General features: G+C 38.4%; 1 protein-coding gene across 2 annotated transcripts in view; it reads left to right on the top strand.

Moving 5' to 3' along the window:
- CRIP1 (cysteine rich protein 1) overlaps nt 1-21,019 on the top strand; it is a 118,630-nt gene that overhangs the window by 59,405 nt on the left and 38,206 nt on the right. The window contains exon 1 of one of the 2 annotated variants that reach the window (XM_044074105.1): nt 8,244-8,414. The exons of the other annotated variant lie outside the window; for it this stretch is intronic. Within the exon in view, the coding sequence (XP_043930040.1) occupies nt 8,375-8,414 (40 nt within the window). The 5' untranslated portion in view covers nt 8,244-8,374. Of the gene's footprint in view, nt 1-8,243; nt 8,415-21,019 lie in introns of those variants that run through there. 2 annotated transcript variants of the gene reach the window in all.

Raw genomic sequence — 21,019 nt, 5'->3', positions numbered from 1 at the left:
AATGCCTTAATCTCTTCTTTATTTCTTTTATATATTTCTTTTTCATATCATAATACTGACATGCGTGAATGGGCATTCCTTCGTTGAAGGTTGTGCATTAGGCCCAGCAAGCCAGCACGTAAAACTCTACTGCCAATCATTAGCGGACCGGAGTTCCGCTGTGGCGACCCCTAACCGAGAAAAGCCGAAAGACACAAATACTCTCTTGTATTATTATCTAAATTTTATAGGTTCATAGGTTCATACTAGGCTATCTGCCCTGGGGCAATTATAAGCCTAGCCCGATTCTGTATGGCTTACACCACCCCTTGATTTGAGTATACTGTGCCCTTTTCAAGGTTTAGTTTACTGTGCCTCTGTCTAATAGTGACACGGGAGTAATCCCTGGGACAAACCTACGATCCCCCATCCACTTATCGAGATTCTTCTTGAAGAGATTCAGTGAGGTGCTCTGCCTCACATGAACTGGAATTCTATTCCTGAGCAAAGGGAGCCTCTGGGTTATGAACCTGTCCCTCCAGCAAGTTCTATTTATTTCTGTGCTGAGGTTCAAGTCCCTCGAGCATGTGGCTCTAAGGGATTTAGATTTACTGAGGTGGAGCATGTCCATTAATTCTGGATTTGACATAGCTTTGTATGTCAGGCATAGATCGCCTCGAAGTAGGCGGTATGCAACTGAGTAGAGCTGGAGTTTTTTTTAACCGAGCAGCATATGGCATCTGTTTGAGACCCTTGATCCTCTTGGTAAGATACTTTTGGGGTCTTTCTAATTGCTGCAGGTGTCGGGTAAAGTACATCCCAAAAGGGGCATTATATTCTATGATGGGCCTGATGAGGGATGAATAAAAGGGCATGATTACCTCTCGATCTAGATGTGAAACCCTTCGTGATGAGGTGGGCTATGTAGAAGGTCTTTCTAACCACTTTGGCAATGTGGTTTTCAAAGGAGAGATTGCTATCAACTTGGGTCCCCAGGTCCCTAATAACTTTCTCTGTACTTAATGGGTTTCCACCTATGTGGTAATTTGTGGGCACATTGCTTTTGCCAAAGGGTATGACTATACATTTTTTGGAATTTAGCTTTAAACCATGGTGCTGGCACCAGTTATCTGTCTATGTGAGACCTTTTTGAAGGATGTTTGTGTCAGCTGGAGAGTTGATTATGACGCCCAGTTTGCAGTCATCTGCGAACTTGGTGAGCCATAGTCCTCCCATGTTTGCCTGTACCTCGGAAAAGTATATACCGAACAAGAGTGGTCCCAGGACAGAACCCTGTGGGATGCCACCTGTGACCAGTTTCGAGTCTGACATGGCTCCAGCAAATTTCACTCTGTGGGTTCTGTCTTTGAGCCAGTTTGTGACCCATCTTGTGACATAGGGGTTTATATTTAAGCTGGATGGCTTGTCTATGATGCCCGAGTGGGGTATTGTGTCAAATGCCTTTGCAAGGTCCAGATAGGCTGTGTGGACTACCTTCCCTTCATCTATGGCTTTGGTGACTGTTTCAAAGAAGTCAACCAGGTTCAAATGGCAGGATCTGCCCTTGACAAAGCCGAACTGGGTAGGATCTAGTGTCTGTAGGTCCCCAATGTCTTTGTTTATGAGCTCCATGATGATCTTCTCCATAGCCTTGCAGACTAAGCTAGTCAGGCTTATGGGGCGATAGTTTCCAGGGTTTGTAGAGGCTCCACCTTTGTGGAGTGGGACCACTGTTGCTGTACGCCATTCTGTGGGCACATATCCTGTAGTGAGGCTGAGACTGTATAGCTGTTTTATTTGAGGGATTAGTTCCTCTTGTAGTTCATGTAGGACGCAACCTGGGACGCCATCTGGTCCCATGGAAGCAGTGTTTTTTGCTTTGGAGAGGGCAGCCTTCACCTGAGCATCTGAGATGTGTGGGAGGCAGCCCTCTGCTGGGATAGATACTTGCTCTTTTGAGGGGGGGGGTGGAGAAGTTTGCACTGAACCTGTCTGCCAGGATATTGGCGATGTCTGTGAGTTCAGTGTACGTTTTGTTGTTTAGAATCAACTCAGAACAAGTCTGGGAGTTGCTTCCCAGGTTTCTAACATAACTGAAAAAAGCCTTATGATTGTCTTTGGTGTCCTGTGCAATTTTTCTCTCGAAGCTGGCTTTGGAGGATTTTATGAGGGATCATAATTTTTTGCTAGTACTGATCAGAGATGCCGTCCCTATTAGGGATTTTGCTCTATCATGTAGTAGCTTCCTCCTTCTGTTGTACAATTTATTTATGGCAGGGGTCCACCAGACTGGACGCCTGCCTTTGGATGATTGGGTCTTGGTTTTGTTTGGGATAGCATGATCCATGCATTCCTGGAGATGTCCGTAGAATGCATTTATATAGGATTCTTTTCCAATACATTTCTACACATTTTCTCATACTTCACTTTCTCTTCCTTTCTCTCATCATCCTTCCATTGGATAAACATTTTTATACTTCTTTTTAAATGCAATCCACCATTTAGACCATTTTTGTTTTTTTATAGAAGTCCTTCATGGTTATATGATCCTTCAATAACTGCAATAGTTCCCACTCTCCAATTTAATCCCACAATCTCTCATTTCTTCTTTTTATTCTCTCTCCTGTTTTAATATACTACCTTTCTTCCATCACCTGCACCCATATTGTAAAATGGTCTGAAAAATCTGTCACTACTATATCATCATCTGCTACCCCTAAACCTTCCAATAATACAAAACAAATCATTTTAGGATCCAAGTGCCCCCCATAAGTCCACTGACTTTTGTTCCACACAGTTAACTTACCACATTTTATCACTCCCTATATTTTTTACATCTTTCCCTTTTTTTTTACATTTTCTCATTAAATCACAATTAAAGTCCCCTGCAATTATAATTTTCATATTAACCACCACATAGCCTATTATTTTATTAAACAGATTCCCTCTTTCCTTGCTAGTTATATATGTATATAATGTTATAATTCTCTGAACATGTTCTCTCCACCTCCATAATAGTTAACCTTACCAGTGTTTTCACTGTTTTACACAACAAAGCCATTCTAGAACAACTTTCACTTCCTAAGTTCCATATTATATTTCCACCCCACATTTTTTCTGTTTGCAGTCTTTCTTCACTTGCCAGGAATCTTACAACCTCTAACAGAACAATATCCACATCACATTTGGAGCACCATTGGAGTATCCATATCCTTCTTACATGCTAAATAATACTGTTTGCATTTACTGAAGCTACTCTACAGTTGTTGCTTTTCCTTATTTTTAAGTTTATGGGAAATATTTTTAAATTTTAGTTTTCTTATTTTTACTCTTTCCCCAATTAAATATTTTCCTGGGTTTAAATACAAATAATCATTGATCTTTAGAATCGGATTTTTTGCTGGCAAAAACTTAAAAAGAAAATATTAGTATGAATCCTTTCTCCTGACCTCTCTTCCTGCATGTACTCTCTCCTCATTTTTACCGTCCATATGTTTTAACAGTTTCTTCTTCATCTGTTTCACCCTCTCCCCAGCCTCTTGTTGTCCTTCCTTGTGTTTGTTTTCTTCCCTTTCCCCTTCTTTTTCATTTTATTGTTTGCTGTTGACAATCCATCTAAAAGTGTCCCTTTTTACATAGCCTATATCTCTCCATATTGGTTACATTGTACCTTGTCACACTTATTAATTAAATGAGAAAGTCCCCACAAAAGAAACATGATTTAGGCTAGCCAGCATATCTTAATGTCCCTCTATGACCAGCCAAAAACATAACACCTGTTTCACCATGTTTTTTCACATTTCAAAACAGCTTCCAACTTTTGCTCTCCATTCCATACGTTTCTCTCATCTCGAACATTCACAATATTATCAACAGTTTCACACAGATCCTACGTGCATTTTTTAACATCATCTGCTTCTACTTCATCAGCTCTAAACTGGAAAGTAACATTGTTTTTAACATTTAAGTTACTACTAAAAAACAAATAATTGTTTCCGGATAAATGTCCTTTTTGTTACACAGTTCTGGGGATTTTAACGTTAGTTCATCTGTTTTGACTATTGTCATAAAAAGTTTCTGTCCCAGTTTGTACAAAAGACCAAATTTCTTGAGGTGTGAAGCCCAAAACAGTTACCAAATTGTCATATACAAAATATATGTCTATTAAAGCGTCATTTGTTTGTTCATATTCTTACAGTTGGTCTTCTCTTCTTTTTAAAACAGTTTTACTTACAGTTTGTTGCTGCTCTCCTTTTTTGCCTGCCTTCACTGCTGAGTAAGTTTTAGTTACTGGATATTCTGCTGCCACTAAACTAGACACCTTCTCAGTTTGCTGCTGCGTTCCTCTTTTACTTCCCATCACTGCTGCATATGTTTTAACTGCTGCATTTTCTGCTACATCACTATATTCGTTTGCCGCATTACCATTGTCAGCACTTCCAAAAAAGTTAACCACCATCTCACCCCATGAAACAGCAGAACTGTTGTCTGGATCATCCTGCTTGATTATTTTTTAACAGAACATCATTTGCAATGTGATGCCAGTTCTGTTATCTGCACCACTTCAACAGACTCTCCTACTTCCTTCTCCACGGAGAAAGCTAAACGCTGCTCATTTGTAGCATCCACCACACAGGATTCTCTTTGCATTCTGAAGCTCCATATCGAACAATTTTTTATTCAAATTCTTATTTTCTACCTAAAAACTCTCCATAGCCTTTCTCTCCACCTCCATGCTACTGTTTCTCATAGGCCTCTTCCTTGCTGCTGTAGGAGCCCTCCAGCACCATCTAGCAGTTCCAAACATTAAGGCAATTTCCCTGATGTTCTAACAAAATTTACCCTAGTAGTATAAACACCACCTTAGATCTCCCCCTAAGAATAGGTCACTAGCCTATTGGGACTAACCTGGGCAGCAGAAAATAAATATTTAAAATAAAAGTTGGCACAGCTGAAAATTCATTGAAATGAGATAACAGTAAAGGTGTTAAAATCCTTCAGGTACTTTGGACAAAGTCCATCATGGCATAGTTGATAATGAACAGATATGTTTAGGAGGTTTTTTTTTTTTTTTTTTTCAGTTCAGTAAATATTGAGACAATGAAAACAAATGTCTGAGACTAAATCAGTGGGAATGGTCTTTAGGATTTTGGAGGGGCGTAGCTATTAGTAGTGAATGCTTCTGCAAATTTTGGCAGGTGAGAGTATATGCCCCCTTTCAATCTTTCGCTAAGTTTTTTTGAACTTCCAATGAGATAATTTATTTCTGTTTAGAAGACCTTTCAGCTGATAGAATGGGTACCCTGTTTCTGATAGCATTGTGCATACACTGTTGTGTTTAATTTCCCTTTTGCAATGTCTTATAATAGTAAATAGAACCAAGTCACCAAAACCATGTGTATTTTTGTTTTTATCTTTCTTTTATATTTCTTCTAATCTCCATTTCTTACATCTGAGGGGAGACAGTGCTTTCCCTCTATACCTTCTGGATTGGGTAGGAAAGTATCTGATCTGTACGGGGAGTAGGATATTGAGACAGTATTCTAAAAAGGTATTTATATCAGTTTGTACTGTAGCAGGGTCCAAATAAGCTTGCAATAGAGTGTAATGGTAACTCTGAATGGAGGAACAAGACATTATTCTAGAACCAGGAGATGGGGTAACTTGGCTAGAAGATAAGTTGTAACTAAACAGTAAACTCTTTGTGATAAGGAATGAATGGTGGGGTTTCAAAATGTCAATAAAAATGTTAAAAAAGGAATAAATAGTGTCTAAAGAGTTTGTGAGGCAGTTTCTCAGCTCCCAGTCAGTGAATGACTATTTACCAGAAAATGGAATTTGGTGTATGTGTATTTATCATAACTACAACATTCTTTTTGCCAGTGCAGCAAGCCAGCTTATCCAAGCTTTCAAAAATCTATGCAGTGAGATGTCAAGATATATGTAGCGGCTATCATCACAACCAGAATGCTCAAAAACATTTGTATAACCCTGCAGTAAAATAATCCTTCCACAATGTAAACGATAGCCAAGTCCCCAGAAAGGCATGTATTATTCAGCACCTGTGCCTAAGAGGCTGTTAAACCAGACCAATACATCAACAGCCTTAAGATGTGGTAAAACTATTGGCCCTCCAGAAACTACTTCATTGCTTCCTCCTGGGATCTACATCTGAAATATGAACATCATTTTCTTTCCCATTAACTTGCAGAAGGCTTCATGGATGTTTTTCAGTCTGTCCTGCTTGTCCTCCTTGTAGTGGGCACCAGTCTATAAAAATCTGCTTTTCAAACTGCTGACAACTGCATACTGCAAACTGTGATTAATTAGCTGAAAGCTTCCCCACTATGCATGCACATGTACCATTTCTTCTGTACCTAGTGTCAAGTTTTGTGTAAATAAATTTACAATTGTCTGTAGGGCAAAATGAATACAAGATCAGAGGCTGTGTATAAAAAACAAGGGCAACACAGAAGTGTATTAATATTGTATATTTATGTCCTATAAACAATCAGAAATTGTTACACATTTATGATTTAAGATATAATTAAGAAATAAGGAATATTGTTTCTTCCCATAGTAGAGTTTTTAAGACCAGAAATAAGTGAAATATCTATTTATGTAGGAGACCTGCCTGTATTCTGTAATGCAATACACATCACAAAGGTTAACACACATGTAGTAAGCCTATAAATAATAACATAATGTGTATTCAGCCTTCTTTTCTCTAGCCGTCCAATTCTTCCCATTCTGAGTTCATAAGTTTATTTCCTGAGGGGAGCATTTTAAATGTGCAATGTTACTATTTCAAATGTTAATACAGTTTGGTTGATGGCTTTATGTACAAATTAATTCAACAAGGCATGCCTGCTGATTATTTGTCATTAATTTACACATGATATTCTGTATGGATTATTGCATCCACAAAATTAAAGGGAAGACTAAGCAATCATTGCATTAAAAAGGGAACAGAAAGGGTGGCAACTGTTCAAAGTGTTGCAAGTTTGTTATATTAAGCACTATCCTATATACAGTTGCAGAAGGATATTTTGGTATGTTTACGTCAGCTTAAAAAAATAATAAAATTATATTCGGATGTGTATCATTAACCAATGAGAGAGGAAAACAGTATTCTGGCAGTTTGGCATACTTATCTGAAATTCTGGACAAGTTACACCTTTACATTAGATTTAAAGAATATTACTTTTCATTCCAAAGTCACTCCCTCACTAACCAACCTTTGCCACAGAAATAATGGGGGGAGGGTAAAGGCCCAAAACCAGGGACAGATTTAAACTACTGCTCTTATAAACTCAAAATGTTGATCTAATAATAATAGGTTTGTGTTAGTATGCATTTTCCAAAGGATGTTAAGATTGAAACATAAATGTATGTCATTATTCAGTGACTTCAATCCTCAGTGATTTACCAAAAAACCACACATGCAAGGAATACACCACAAATAAAAGGCAACAAGCTGGACATTATGAAGAGTTGGGAGGCATATGTCTGAAATGTCCAGAGTTTTGCAGAATGTCCAGATTTTTGCTTCATATTTGTGGGCTGTTCCTCATAAAATTTGTGTTTTTCTGCCAAATCATTGAGGATTAAAGTCATTAAATAATGACATACATTTGAGTTTTAGACTTCATATCCTTCAGAAAAATGCATGCACACACTAGTCGTGTTATTCTAGAAACTTCCTAATTTATAAGTGCAACATTTAAAATCTGTCCCTATTTGTGGGCCTTTGTCCCCCCATTTTAGGCTGTGTGCAGATTTCTTTCACTAAGAGATTAAGAGGTACGACAGGTATGGTCACTCCATTGTACACAGAAAGGGTCAATTGCTTCTCTTTGCTGCTTCAGTCTATACCTTATATTGATAGCATGTTCTACCCATTGTCGTGTGCCGTTCTTTTGTCTGACAGTGCGATATCCTGGCCCCTTCACTCCCCCAGCAGCAGGAACAGACATATACACACACTGTAGCTCTCAACCTTCTATCTCCTAAATGAGGAACACTGCCTCTCACAATGTAGCACAAATGGGCAAATGTGGAACACCTTTTAACAGCTTACTAACAACTTCAACTAGGAAGGTCACACGATGGTTAAAACGTCTTAAGTTATACTTAAGTCCACTTATTGCGTACTTACAGTCACTCACTGCGAGTCTTCTGGGGTGTGTCGTGCGCGCAGCCGGGGACTCCCCACCCAACTTCCTAATGTGAGCCTCAGAAACGTGTGCAAAAACTTAAAAGCGCCCTATATAAATGGGCGAGTGGGTGCGGAGTTATTACTGGTGATGCACGCTGTTGTAGCCACAGGTCTCATTTAGGTCTTCACATCGTTCGCTGTTCACCGTTAGGACCGTGAGCCAAAACTTTCTCCAACATGCCCAAGTGCCCAAAGTGTTGCAAGGAAGTTTACTTTGGTAAGAAATGCGTTTACTTTTTTAACTTTCTCCACATTGGTGTAATTGTGATTTTAATATTACTTCTTCTGCTTTCCACTGCTGCTGTTGCCCAGTGTGTCGCCTAACTCGCCTACAGGGTCGTATCATTTGTGAGGAAGGGGTATCCAGGTAGATTGCGGCTTCATCTTTACAAATCACAAGAGTGTGCGTGTTTGCGGGGTGGACACGACGGCTGATAACCTGTAATGTCTGTTTGGTGGCACCTTTTTAGTTGTTTGATTTGTTAACTGGCTCGGTTAGGTGACACAAGCTGAACTTTGCAGCTACGACCTGTGAATAAGGCTGCAAGCAATCAATCCATAAATAAGTGAATGTAATGCACGCGGGGAATAACAATCTGTTCTTTGTTGATAAACTTTTGCAAATATCTGGCTATTACACCTATGAAAAGCACAGGGACCATTAAAGCGCTTATACAAATGCCACTCTATTCAAGGTCCCGATTGTTTCCCACCAGTTAGAGAAAATGCTTGCATTTAATTTCTAAACCTCCATTTCTTCATGCAGTACTTCATACTCCTTGCTGGAACTACTACACTTCTTTACATCTTAAGTTCTCTGCAAACTGAAGGTAAACATCCTTCATTTTCCTAAATTCTTTCTTGAACATCTCTTAATTCTGAATTGTATAAGGATCTTAAAATCGTAAGAACAAAAAGGAAATGCATACCACATGGAAATCAGAAAGCGGAAGTATTAAATTAAACAATGTTTTGTACTGTAGTTGACACAGCTGCAAATACTGAGAAAAAATGTGTGTGTGTGTGTGTGTGTGTGTGTGTGTGTGTGTGTGTCAGAGTGTGTGTGTGTGTGTGTGTGTGTGTGTGTGTGTGTGTATATATATATATATATATATATATATATATATATATATATATTTTTTTTTTTTTTTTATTTTACATTTGTTGACCGGGCTAGTCTGTCTGGATACATGTCCATTTTCAGCAGAGGCCCGAGGAGAAAAGCTCCATTATATACTAGTAAATAATAATGATAAAAATAAACAAAAATAGCACAATAAGATAGAAATTATAAGCATGTAAATAACTATTCCCAAGTAGCATAATATATATATATATATATATATATATATATATATATATATAGGTAGATACATAGATATATAAACAAAGATATGTGTGTGTATATATACACGCATGTTTATAATCAGACACTCCTCCCCAACACGGTGGAAATTCCCTGCAAAAAGCTATCATGATAATTCTTATCAAGTGTAAGAACAAAAATGTAACTAGGATTTTAAAGTAATTGAAAAGTAAGGTGGCAAGTCATATGCCTAGCTAGGTGGGCCATATAGTTCTTGAAGATGAGTGAGTCCATAAATTCTTTGCCACTGTCTGCTATAACTTACTTTGTGTATGGAATGTTTCCATTAGAAGGATACATTTTTTAACACAGTAATATGAAATGTAATTAGACTCCATGTCATGCATTGTTCAATATTAACAGTGAGCGTCCTTCTTACAGTACTCCAGCATGTATGCTCACATACACGTGAGTGCACGCATGTGTACATACACACACACACGTATGCACCTACAACTTTAAGTAATCCACAGATCATGTACGTCAGCAGATCACTCTTCATAAATTGGTTAAGATGTCCAAACTGCAGAGTGTCCAAAAAATACTACCACCACACCAGCATTAATTCAGGTGGAAGATGCAGAACAAATACTGAAAGCCTTATTCTGTTGGAGGTCACACACACACATGCAGTTAGGTAACAATAATATAATGATCATTATTTTTTTCTGTGATTTTGGAGTTAGTATGCATAAGTAGTGTGGAATGAGGGTGAAGGGAGGGTTGCCCCCTTAGAAAATTCTTATTTCATTTATTTATTATTAAATTTCAGCATGTGTTGTATAGTGACTGGGAACTATGACATGTGGTCACTTAGCTAGCAGTTTATGATTAGCTTAGAATCACAGAAGATTCCAATGACAAAGTGTCCTAGCTTCTTTACATTCCAGGTACTTCCCACTTATAAGGGAATCACTAAGGGAATCACTACAAAGCCCACCAGAAATCCTATTCACTTGAAGCCAAGAACAAATAAAAAGATGCAGTTCTCACGTTCATAAACTGGATAAATTCCACACATCATTTGATCCTGTAATATCCTTTCATTAAAACTGTGTACACGTGGACAAATTAATATTGGTGTTTGCTACAGTGGAAATAAAAGTCCTTTGTAAGAACAGGTGTCTTAAGAGACTGCAGCATGATCCTTCTATTTATGGGGCTGAGATGAAGTAAACAAAACGCATGTGGTATTTACAGAGAAAATGAGGTCAGAGAATAGCTAAAACTGTATTAGGTTTTCTCCAACTAATTTGTAACATTTTAACATTACACTAAAGAACTGGCTCGTCATCACAACATGTGTCAGCTGAAAATCAGGTCAATAATAAGGTAAAGAGAAAGTGCTGAGACAGCTGCCCAGAAGTAAAAAGTGCAAAAGAATTAAAAATGAATATAATTTCCTGTTGGCTGTAAGCCGTAAAAGTTGAGGAAATCTGTTTGAGCCTTTCTAGTTCATTACATCATATCTGGGGCACTGTAAATGTTATGAGGGTTAACTCAGAATATGTAGTCATAGTGGATGCCAGAGGCAGGAAAATAACTCACAAATTAACTGATAATTGTAGCTAAATGCATATTTTATATTCAGATAAAATATAAAAATGTAAAAAAAAAGAATTAATTTTTTTTGTGCAGATATCTTTTTTGGATACTATAGCTTGGTGAGAAACTCCCTTGTTATTAATTTAGGATACCAGTAACTGACTGAAAACAATGGTAGACAGATGAAGCACATCTATTAAAAGTGAATATATGAAGCCACCTATCTTCAGAAGGGTATACATGGAAACCATTTTATCAAATCAGAATATTTGTAATAATGAAGCAGTATTTGGCAAGAATACTTTCTACAGACTAGTCGGTTATTTTTTATGTTTCCTTCTACTATTGACTCCAGTACCCGAAAGTGAAACTTTTATGATACACCATTTGCTTTCACTTACCTAAACAAATTCTGTATATTTGCGTAGTTGTGGATAACCCTAATGGGTTCCAAGACCCTAATTTAGAAGTATATAGTGTTTTGCACACATAAAAGCTCTTACATATAGTACTTAAAGCTACATAAATGATGTACTCATGACTGTAGTAAAAATCATTTTTAAAAGTATAACTAGCTTTACTGACAGGACATGAAAATCTATATGTCACTTAAGTATTCAAACAAATAATTTGAGAGTACATAATTTTGTGTACTTCTGAGATTTAACATCCTAGTGATCTTGCATGTCTTAGTAACTTACAATGTGTTTCATTTATTTGTAGATCCTAAAGTGTATTTCTGCACATCTCATTAGACCAATAAGGAAAGCTTGCAAGTTTCGGTCACTCACCCATGACTGGAAAACTCCGAGTTAGAAGAAGTGTAAATCAGAAGTGAACTATTGAACTTGGTTTCACTATTACATGTATTAACTACAGTTGTGTAAAATAAACCAAGTCTATATAGTCCAGTATGCACACACCCATACATAGATCTACAGCACACCCACATACACTCATAGCCAGTTGTGTACTAGCTTGTTGTGTACTAGAACATTTTTGTTGTGCAGCCCACTACAGCAACTTGCAATGCTCTAGTGTCAAGACATTATCATCCCACTCTACTGCTGTGCAATCCAGCATTAGCCATGCAACACACATGTTAATATCTTTTTTTAGATAAAACAGAAATGACATTCTTTATACTGCATGGAATACTCTAATTATTAGTGGCAATGGACTGGCTATGGTGATGCACGATTACTGTCATTTTCACCTGAGTGCACAAGCCCCTCCTTACTCACTCACACTCTCGTTCACTATAAGAAAAGCATCTGTCAGCACGGGAGAAATGCATTTTCTGTTGGCAGTCAGTTCAAGGTATCATTTCCTTCCAGACAAACCAAGTAACATTATTTTTATTTTATACGTTTGTTAACCTGGCAAGGTAACTGAATACATGTGCCCCTTATCAGGAGCATCCCAAATGCACCTCCTGGTTAAGTAAGTGGCTTAGTCTCACAGTAGACAAATGCAAGTGGAAGGAATCAAACCCTGTACATTTGGCTAAAGGAAAACAGCTCATTAATGGTTCAGATTCTCAATCTTCAGCAGTAATTGGCAGTCCAGTCTTAATGACCACAAGTTTAACCTGTGTTCCTGTTCGCCACATATTTTAGGGGAAGCTGGAGTTCAGGTAACATATGTGGGTATGAATCAGTGTGATCTGATCAGTAGGGTGTAACTAGCTAAGCTATTATAATGCCACCTGCAGCTGAGCTGTCTCAAGCACCCTTCATTGTTTTCATGGCTTCATAAAACTATTTACTTAGAGAAGCAGCTACCTTTGGAAATGCAGCACCTTTTTGCTGCCGAGTCTGTCACACAGTCCCTTGTCACTGTTTGCTGTTATGTCATCAGACAGATGAAAGAATGGCAAATGCACTGAAATGAAACAAATACTAAAAAGGGTCCATTAGAAAATTAGTATGAAAGATAAAAGCAGTGCAACAGCCTAAACTTCTAATCCAGAAGGTGCCTTTTTGTGTAAAACACACATAACTCATTACATTACTCACTTGCATAGTAAATTAGATAATGTTCTTTTTACTGAAGTTTATTTTATAGGGCTTAGTTTTACTGAGTTCTGAATGCCAAAAGTACAAGTCTTTAATGTTGACAAAACTGGAGCATTATGCCACAATGTATGCATTGGAGTTTGTGATGTGATTACTGGATTTGGGGAGAGACAGTTGTGTGTTGGAAAGAATACTTGTTTTATTGCTCATATGCAAAATTAGTTGTAACTAGAACTTGCTTTAGTAGATGTCATTTTAGGGTTTGAAACTTTGAAAGAGGCAAAGAAGACATCAGCCAGAGAAAGCAATGTACCCAGAAACGTGCTAAAGCTAGTTAACTTGTCAGGTTCCTTTAATCTCCCAAGGAAAAAGCTACATGATTTGAGACAAAGTGGCCTTCAGTGTTATACATGGCTGTAGCAGGCTTCCTTACCAGATAATGTCATGCTCATCTCTTCCAGAGATGGAAAGCATAGACCCTCTGCTTGGGTCAATGGGATGTGCTAGATTTTAAAGTTAAAAAAGCTGACATATTTATGTAGTTTTAGTTTATTAAGGTACCATGTTAAACAAATATATTTCTTAAAGTTTAAGAAAGGACACTAAACCTTGAATATTCACAGTTTTTCATTTCTTTTAACTCACCAGTTATGTGTTTATCAATTTGTTGATCTCAAGTAGAAAGAATACACGTAAGTAACACTTCTTGTGCAGAATGCCTCAAGGCTCTATCCCTGTATTCTGTCTCCTACAGGCTGTTGAGGGGTGATCTATGCCTGGCACACAAGGCATTGTCAAACCCCACCCTAACGGACCTCTTGCACATACAAAAAACAAACAGCACCAGAATTACCCGTTCTAAACACTTAAACCTCACCTATGATATAAATAGGATCTGCTGGAGAGACAGGTATGTATCCCAGAGACTACGTTGTCTCTGTAATGGGGTCCCCATCCAGGTAAAGCAGAATTCCTCCCTACCCAAATTTAAGTGTAACTTGGACAGTTAGATGGGGAGCATGAAATTCATCCCTGTTTTGGCACCTGTGTCTCTGATGGACACACACAGCCTCTAAGTGGTTAATTTCCCAGGCCTCTGCTTACACTTATCAAGGGTACCAGAACTTGTCAGAGATTTTTGATGCATGGCTAGGCTTAAAAAGGCCCTTGTGGTCATTAGCCTTTTAAACACCTATGAAGTTATTAAGTATGTGGTATGGAAGTTAATCCATCAAGTTCCAGCTATGCAGATTCAACAGTCAGCGAAACTCACCATATCACTAAGTTGGTTGTGGGCTGTTGAGTCTCAGTTTTTCCTAAGCTTACTTTGGTATAGAACCAGGAATGTAGTGCAAAACTATACTGGTGTTTAGTTTCTTTATATAATACTTTGAAAAAAATAGGTACAAGAGGCACAGGTCAATTTCTTAATATAGCTTGGTGATTAGAGGAAACACATGCAAAATATTGAAGGTAAACTGTCCTAAACAGATGTTTCTGCATCAAAACAGGAAGTAAGTAATGCTTTAAAAAGTTAAAAAATTAGTTATGTTGCAGTAGGATAATATTACAATGAATGGCAGTTTATCTACATGTGGAGTTAATGATAAAATAATTGGGAGTGGTAGTATGTATGAAAATCAATTTAACTAGAACAGTTACAAATACAAGAAATGTAACACTCTGATGTCACTGCATGCATATGACTCATGAAATAACAACTGCACTGCACAAGGAAAATAACAGTCAGGAGAGAAAGCAGGAACCAAGCCCTCCTTTCCCGAAGACAAGATAAGAATGAAGGGTCTAGCCAGAAAATGTTTTTTGCTTTATGGAGAACAAACCTCTGGCAGAAGGATGTGCATCTACCCTAGGAGGGTGCTTTATGAAGGGTTCAGGAAGAATCAAGATGAAAGAAAAAGTATGATAAATATTGTAGAGAAAGGAGAAACAGTAGTAAGGCACATGATATCAAGATACAGAAAAGAAAGACCACAAAGCACACTGAGTTATGGGTTGTTGTTCTTCCTTTGGCTTTGCCCGGTTAGGGGTTGCCGCAGAGGAACTCTGGTCCGCTAATGATTGGCAGTAGATTTTTATGGTGCCGAGGTTCCAGCTTGACGCCCAACCTTCACCGAAGGCACTCCCATTCACGCATGTCTTTCGAACGCCACTCAACCACGGGGAGGACCACACTGAGTTATGGATAATATTTTTATAAAGAGCAGACTACTGAATTAAGATGATTCTGCATAACTGATGTAGCAGCACGTCAGATGTGAAAACAGGTAGAATGATCTTATTGAGAACTGACCCAAAACCATGTATAGAATTTTCTCTGCCTCACTTACAAGTTGTCACAAAAAAACTCACACCCTTGAATAGCACATCAGATACATTAGAACTGCCTGACAAATTTTTTGCTCACAGAAAAATGGGCAGCTAAATTTATGCCAAAAATGGGACAATCCACATGGGCTTTCCTGAATGGCTCATTGCCTTACATAACTCAGTCCAAAACTATTTACATCCATGACTTGACAAAACTCCTAATAAGAGTGTTATTAGCTACTGACATTCTTCTTTTAGTCACCATGACAAGCTGCAGGCAGACCTGTAATGGAATGCATGTTTAGCGTTATAAATATACAAAACTATTCTAAATTAGTCACACCAGTCAAAAGAGGTGAGAACAGGCTTATGTCAGACACCAGTAAAAATACAAACTTTCAAATGTAGTTTCACATGTTTACATATAAATTCTAACAGCAAATTGATTGATATAAAACATTCACAGAATCAGAAATGGAAAACCCTAGTTGGCAATGTAGTCAAAATCCAGGATGCATGAAAAGGGCCTCTTCTCTAAAAAAAAAGTTTAAAAGACTATTTTAATTAATGTGATGCTTCATCATTACAGAAGTACTGCAGAGTTTACAGAGAAATAAGATAAGTGCTGATTTTATAGACAGAGTGCATACTTCACAAATATATCTTTCCTACCTTAAAACACCTTCATAAACTTTATCAATCAGCTGCACTAACTGCTTGCTACAGTTCCTAAGACATACTGCGGTCTTTTAAATTATTTAAGCAGCCATGATCTCAAATACAGCTGTTTCATAGGTTTATAGGGCGTTACTAGGCTAACGACCACTAGGGCCCTTACAAGCCTAGCCGAACACCCTAAACCATTTGGGCCCCCAAGTGTCATGGACATCTATACAGGGATCATGTTAGTGGAGAGGTAACTAAGATTTTTAAGGGCCCACAGATATAATGGAGGGCCTCAATTACTACTGTTCCTCCATCTCCTAAATAACCTTGATTAAATTATTTCTGATATTATTTGCACCTGCAGGCCCTGATAGACACTTAGACCCAGCTACTCAACAACAGTGATACCACCACTGACTTACAAGTACTAATTAGCATCTCTTCTACAGTACCAGCTATGTTCAGTGCATACAGCTTGGGACCAAGGCAAAAGCTCCCTTCGCCCAACCTTAGCTGTAGCTTTGTGCAGTTCAAATAAAAGATTATAAAAACTATCATCGCTGACTTGGAAGGATGCCATCTTTTTTAAAAAAAACTTAGAAAGAACAAGAAATGTAACATTCCAGATGTAATGGAGGGCCACAGTTATTATTGTTCCTCTATCTCTTGAATCCTTCTGTTACAGGTACAATAGAATGATACACTGACTTCCTTTAAGCAAACATTAACTATTAGATGAGTGCCCATAAATTCATCCAGACCTGATTTTGCACTTCTGGAGGTAAGAGCAAAAGTGCATATTGTCTAGGTTATCATGGCCCATGGAATGACTATCTTGAAAGCTCTATGCATCGATACATTCAGGCTGTACTTCCTAACATTGCAGCTGATTCCCTTTTTAAAAAGTAAAGTTATCCTGTTCATGTCCGGTACTCCCACAAAAAGTTCACCGCCTAAGCATAGGTGAAAAAGAATGTGTGTGTGTGTGTGTGTGTGTGTGTGTGTGTGTGTGTGTGTGTGTGTGTATGTGTGTTTGTATAAGGAGTTGCTTGATTTCCCATTTATCTGAGTACATCATTCTAGGTGATTATCATCCACACTAATTCGATGTAATTACTGCCTAGTTTTATAGCTCTGTAATGCACGGAAGAAATGGGCATATCTCCCACAGTTTTTCTCACCATGAATTTGTACTTTTGGATAGTGATATCTCTGAACTAATTTAGTACGTAAATAGGCAAAAGATAAAACCATGCTGTTCCATATTATGGAGTGTTGCTTTTAGTGGCATAAAAATGAGATATTTTCCAAACATACCAAAGAAAACTATCTATGAAAGGTAATGTGACTAACTTGCTGTGTCAATCTGTCCTTATTTTCTGTAATTTATGCAGGCTTCTATGTTGAAAAGAGATGAAGCGCCAATTTACACCTCACAAACAAATCAAAACCTGCTGGTCCAAACCATAAGTGCAGCAAAGAGGGTGATGTAGTGTACAATATACACAAATCAGGCCATCAGTATGCATTACATCTATGCGTCAGTGTTATCAAAAACTACAACAGAGCTTCACGTCATCACTAATACAATCCCCACTTGCTGGGCAGTATAACCATACACAAACAAAGACACCACAGTATATTGTGAATGAGAGTAGATGGACATGTGTGGTTGGTGTGCATGTCTTCAGTGCTGTCTTCTTTGAAACTGCACAATAGCAGCCATATTCAATACTCTGCAGCTCCAGAACATGCTGCTGTTCTTGGAGAATGGAACAGAAAGCTGCAAAGCAGCAGGGGCCTTGTTTGCCATGGTACCCTACAGGTCAGTAATATAAAAGAGGACTATAACCACAATAATGATGACATGTAAATTCCTGGCAATGTCCATGTATAAGTCATAAGTTGGACTATAGACAGAATATTCAGGCATCATAATCCTCAGTCCTGTGGTACCAGCCAGACCCCCTTCCATTCTACTTCATAGCCCCGTGTGATGGTAGACCAGCTCAGGCTGAATAGTAACAAGAACATATCAGGATTTGTCCATTTTCATCAGATTTGCAGTTATTAGAATGTAGTGTAACTCAATGCATGTATATCATGCACACGACTGCATTTTGCTGAATATTAATATAAGAGCACTTAACATTACTATAAATACATAGGCCTGATCAAGATTAACAAATTTCGGTTAAGGATAACATAGATATCAGATGTCTCTACATGGCAGGTAGCCCATGCACATTAACGTAACTTTGTCACATAGCTTAGACTTGCTGTTACGGATATTAGATATTTATATCTCACACTGAAAGCTCTGAGTCTTTGATGTTACTCTTAGGTAATCTGTGATAAATGTCAAATGATGACCTAATGTAATGAACTATGGTTGTTTCTGATATACGCTTATCTTCAGAGTATGTGCATTGCTGACCTAGTTTTGATAACGATCTTCTAAGCCATAGTTTAGCAACAGTCCATTGCTAAAATACCTCACACAACTGTGTTGCATGGTATCAAACATTTCCAAAGCAAACTGGTAGCAAACACAAAACAATACTGCCTTTTGTGTTCTGTATGATTCCTGGAACATTTTTGCATGCATGCACAATGCTGTATATTGTCAGTGTTGTACAAGACTGTATCAAAACCAGAAAAGACAGAAAAAAAGAAAAAAAGCTAACAGCCACATACTACTGTTTTTAGATGATATTACCTGATACCAGTTTTATAAGGTTCAGTAACATTCCCAGTACTTTTACTGGTGAAAACTTTCATTTCTTGTATGTGACAGAAATCAACAGTGGTGAAGGCTGGACTGGAACTACAAAAATGTCTAAAATTATTTTCAAATTGAGCTTGATTAGTAATGATGTAACAGTATCAGAACTTCACATGCTTGAACATTCCATTATTTGCATAGCACATCAGCACTATTCCATGTGGTACTGAAGATGAAACAAGGAATAAGCAGAGTGCTGCTACAGACTCTTAAGAATCAGATCAATTATGCATACCGATGGTTCATATTGTCATGCATCTATATTCTGTCATCAGTAGTTATTCATTTTTTTTGGTAGTACAACAACAAAAACTCACACACTCAGCCTACACAGATGACATAGAGGGGAGAAGTCCTGACTATGGCCCAGGTGACCAGCTGTTCAGGTATTTGATAATGCAGGCAAGAGAAGATGGGAGTGCTTATCCTGAGGAGCCATGCCTGCCCTATGCACATATCGGTCACATCCTCAAACCACTCTGCATAGTCTGACCTAATAACGTCTGTGTGAGTTCAGTGGGGGTGGGGGAATCAGAGTTTAGCAGGAAGAACCTTGACCATTCATTACAGGATAGTGCTGCAGGTGACAGGCCTCTTCCCCTCATTCCTTCCCAATCCCATTCATGATCTGCTCGCAGCACAACCTGAGAGGTAGCATTGGACAAGGAGGTGTCGTCTGCTGCCTCCTTTGTGAATTCCTGATCCATTCTGACTTGGCCATCTGCCTCATCTTAGGGGGTAGCACCAGACAAGAAAGTGGAAAAATAAAGGGAGTCACTGGGTAAACTGATGGCCTGCTGTGGCCAGGAAGCCAAAGTTGTTGTTGTTGTGTCTTTCTGCTTTTCTCGGTTAGGGGTCGCCACAGCGGAACTCCGGTCCTCTAATGATTGGCAGAAGATTTTTACATGCCGAGTTGCTGGCCCTGACGCACAACCTTCAACGAAGGTACACCCATTCACGTATGTCTCCACACAGAAGATGCTCCAGCTGAGAATCGAACAGGACAACGTCTTACTGTGAGGCGACAACGCTACCGCAGCACCACCAAATAAATAAATCAATTAATTAATAAATAAAAACTTGTGCACAAAAATAGATGACTTGTAGCAATGACAAGTGTTAGGACTTTTCTTGGAATATTCATTCAGTCATTCTCTGATAAGCCATTTAATCCATTTCAGGGTCATAGGGGAGTCAGAGCCTATCTAGGCACTCACTGGATATAGTGCAGAGAAACTAGTTCTGTTGAAGACAATAGCCCACTGCAGGATGCATAGACTCTAAATTAGGAAACATACCAATGGGCATATCATTTGGATGAACACTACATCCCTTGTGCCACATCATTAGAATATGGAAGGAAACTACATTATCCAACAAAAATCTATGTGGCTACAGTAAGGACTTCTAGATTCCATATAGGAGACAGCTTACCTGAGAATTAAACTGGAGAAACAGACGCTGATCAAGGTCAAGATCATTTAAGTGCTTATTCCCTAAGTGACGCCCAAAAACTAAAAAAAAAACTACTGTAAAACTAAGCCATACTGACAATGAAATGCTATAGAAACCTCAGTACACAGATACAGAGGTAGCATCAGTGTGTCTCCCTTTTCTAGGTACAATCTTACATTAATATCCCATTCCATAGAGCCAGACGGATACTGCCAAAGAAGGAGTCATGTTTGCATTGTCAGTGATGTGGGTCTGAATCCTGATTCATGTTCTGGAGAAATGGTTAGGAATAAGAAGATATGTGTGGGAAAAGATCTGCTGCCATCTCTCTGAATCTGTTTTTCTCTCTCTCTCTCTTTGGGTGTACAAGGTCAGTCCACTGACTAGCATCCCCCCTCATGGACTGAGGGTGCTGTATCCTGTAGAAGTGATAAGCTGAGGGAATACTAACAGAAGGGATGTTTGAGAGTAATATCTATGGTAACACCTCTGCATCAGTACATTGTATGTGGGCTGAGTAACATGGAAGTTTTGAACAAGATAACCCCTGGCCCTGCAGCAGAGGTGCAGCTGCTTGCTCTGATTCTGTACCTTTACCCATTGAGGAAACAATTGTGTCACCTGTGGAGCAGGGAAGGGGGCATAGGTGATTGTAC

The sequence above is a fragment of the Protopterus annectens genome, chromosome 6.part0, assembly GCF_019279795.1.
Source record: "Protopterus annectens isolate FY-2018-M chromosome 6.part0, PAN1.0, whole genome shotgun sequence".
Classification (NCBI taxonomy): Eukaryota; Metazoa; Chordata; order Ceratodontiformes; family Protopteridae; genus Protopterus; species Protopterus annectens.
Note: the sequence above shows the minus strand (reverse complement) of the source record. Positions and strands in the feature narration are given on the sequence as shown.